Source organism: Aplysia californica, unplaced genomic scaffold, assembly GCF_000002075.1.
Source record: "Aplysia californica isolate F4 #8 unplaced genomic scaffold, AplCal3.0 scaffold00001, whole genome shotgun sequence".
In the NCBI taxonomy this organism is placed as follows: Eukaryota; Metazoa; Mollusca; class Gastropoda; order Aplysiida; family Aplysiidae; genus Aplysia; species Aplysia californica.
In genome coordinates this window covers 1522057-1524216 of record NW_004797271.1, presented here as the reverse complement: position 1 = coordinate 1524216, position 2160 = coordinate 1522057, and the positions used below count along the sequence as shown (strand labels likewise).

Genomic DNA, 2160 nt, shown 5'->3' with positions numbered 1-2160 from the left:
TATGTGTGTGTGTGTGTGTGTGTGTGTGTGTATGTGTGTGTGTGTTTGTGTTTATTGATTCACATAATTTGCCCAAGTATTACGGAGTGAGTGTAGGGCATTATAAAACGACTGAGCGTGCTCATTTGTTTATGAACGCGTGAGTCTGTGTACTTGTAAGCCCACCTGTCTTAAAGTATGTGTATGTGAGCGATCCATCTTCTACCAAAAACAAATTGTTGTTTTAGGTTGTTTTTTCTGTATGGGAAGGCCTGGTCTGCTAATTTTGCATCATTGTTTCTTTTTTCTTTCTTTATGATCAATGTTTCTCGTATTCTTATACGTCAAAATATGTATTTGTATACATAATATATAAATGTTTTATAAGAATAGGCCTCAGCCGCCACCCGGGCAAAATTCAAAATTCCCTACCAACTGAAAAATGTTTATTGTGTTCCGGGCGATTCTACGACCTTATGCAGTCGCGAGCGCCGTAAACGCTGAACAAAAAAAATAAAGATATTAATTATATAAATGGTACTTGTATCACTGTACACCAAAAAAATATTTCTTAATAATATAATACAGCTGTTGATTTTTTCTTTGGAGTATATCAAGGAGGTCAAGATCTGAAGGAGGGAAGGAGTAATTAGGCAATCTGCTCTCTCTATGTCTACCACCTTGGGAAAAATGTACCACAAAAACATGTCCTGCTTTAGTCATCATCGATATCTATGCATGGACAGCGAAAGAAAAAAAGGAGCAGTAAAAGAAATATGATCTATCCATTATCCTGCAAACTCGTCCTAAATTGCAAACAGGACGTGGTTGGTAGGTGCTCTGGAGTGGTTTGCTTCTTCTGACCTCCTCCTCATTCGGTTTTGTTTGTTACTCTCGTGTAACACTTTTAATCTTTGGCACTTATATGACCTTATTGTGCTGCACGTGCTGTTAAACTTTTACTGGAGGCTCTAGTGCCCTAGAGGTTAAAGTGTTCGCCTCTCATTCAAAGGTCCCAGGTTCGAATCCAGGTAACGACTTAATTTTCCTCTCTAAAATTGTCTCCTTTCACCTCCTGTCACCTCCTTTCCTGCCCTCTAGCAATGTTCTGTCGTCTGCTTTTGTCTCCACTTTCTGCCCCCACCCCCACACCTCCTTTGCACCCTCCTCTGGGCTCCTGACTCTTTCTGCAGCCTTTCTACTGCTACTCCTTGGCTCCTTCTACAGTTGTCTTTCAGCCACACTCCTAATCTTCTGGTAGGAAAGATGTACATGTCGGAGGTCCCGTGTGCAAGTTAACTTGGTTTAAGATCGATAAGAGTATGCTTCGGCCGCAACCCGGGCAAAATTCAAAATGTCCTACCAACTGAAAATGTTTAATGTGTCCCGCGCGCTCATATGACCTTATGCAGTTGCAAGCGCCGTAAAACAATTAGGACAACAATTTAAAAACAAACAACCAAAAAAACCAAAAAACTCTTACTCAAACAAACAAGGACAGCTCTTCAGCTGGAGGTGAGGAAAAAGTGAGGAAAAAGTGTGATATTACTTTTTGTGTATTCCAACATCGTGCCAGCTGTTCCTAAATTGCAACTCACTAAAACTAAAACTAAAAATTAAACTCTTTCTAAAACTAAACATTGATTGCAGCTCATGCTGGGCCACTCACCGTATAGGGTCGCCCACATACTGCCTGGCGCTGACCACCACTGTGAAGATGATGAGGATGCCGGTGGTATATAGATGGTTGACACGGTCGTTCAGGTCGTCGTCGTTACGGACTTTGACATTGGCCACTCTCCCCACCGACCCAATAATACTGTCCATCCTGAGGGAACAAATAGGGATAAGTTCGTTAGTTTGGTAATGGGTAGGTGGCGTTGAGAATTTCGTGTCTAATAGTGGTGGTGGTGATGTTGACGTTGGAGATGTTGACGTTGGTGATGTTGGCGGTGGTGATGTTGACGGTGGTGATGTTGACGGTGGTGGTGACAAGAAATATTTTTTTTAAAATAATTATGTTAGCGGTATTGGCAGTGTTACAGTTCATATCAGTGGTGGTGGTGGTAACGATAATGGCAGTGGAGGTGAAACAAAAAGAAACAACAACAAAAGTATTGAAGATATTTTTGCGTGACGTTGAATAGTGGTGGTGGTGGTGGTGATGCTGTTGCTGCTGGT

At 41.7% G+C, this 2160-nt stretch overlaps 1 protein-coding gene across 1 annotated transcript in view; it reads right to left on the bottom strand.

The window, feature by feature from the left end:
* LOC100533353 (pannexin 4) overlaps positions 1 to 1808 on the bottom strand; it is a gene marked incomplete at its 5' end in the record, with an annotated part of 12169 nt that extends 10361 nt beyond the window's left edge. Inside the window, 1 exon segment of the mRNA NM_001204647.1 lies at positions 1649 to 1808. Coding sequence (NP_001191576.1) covers positions 1649 to 1808 — 160 coding nt within the window.
* Between the last annotated feature and the right edge of the window lie 352 nt (positions 1809 to 2160).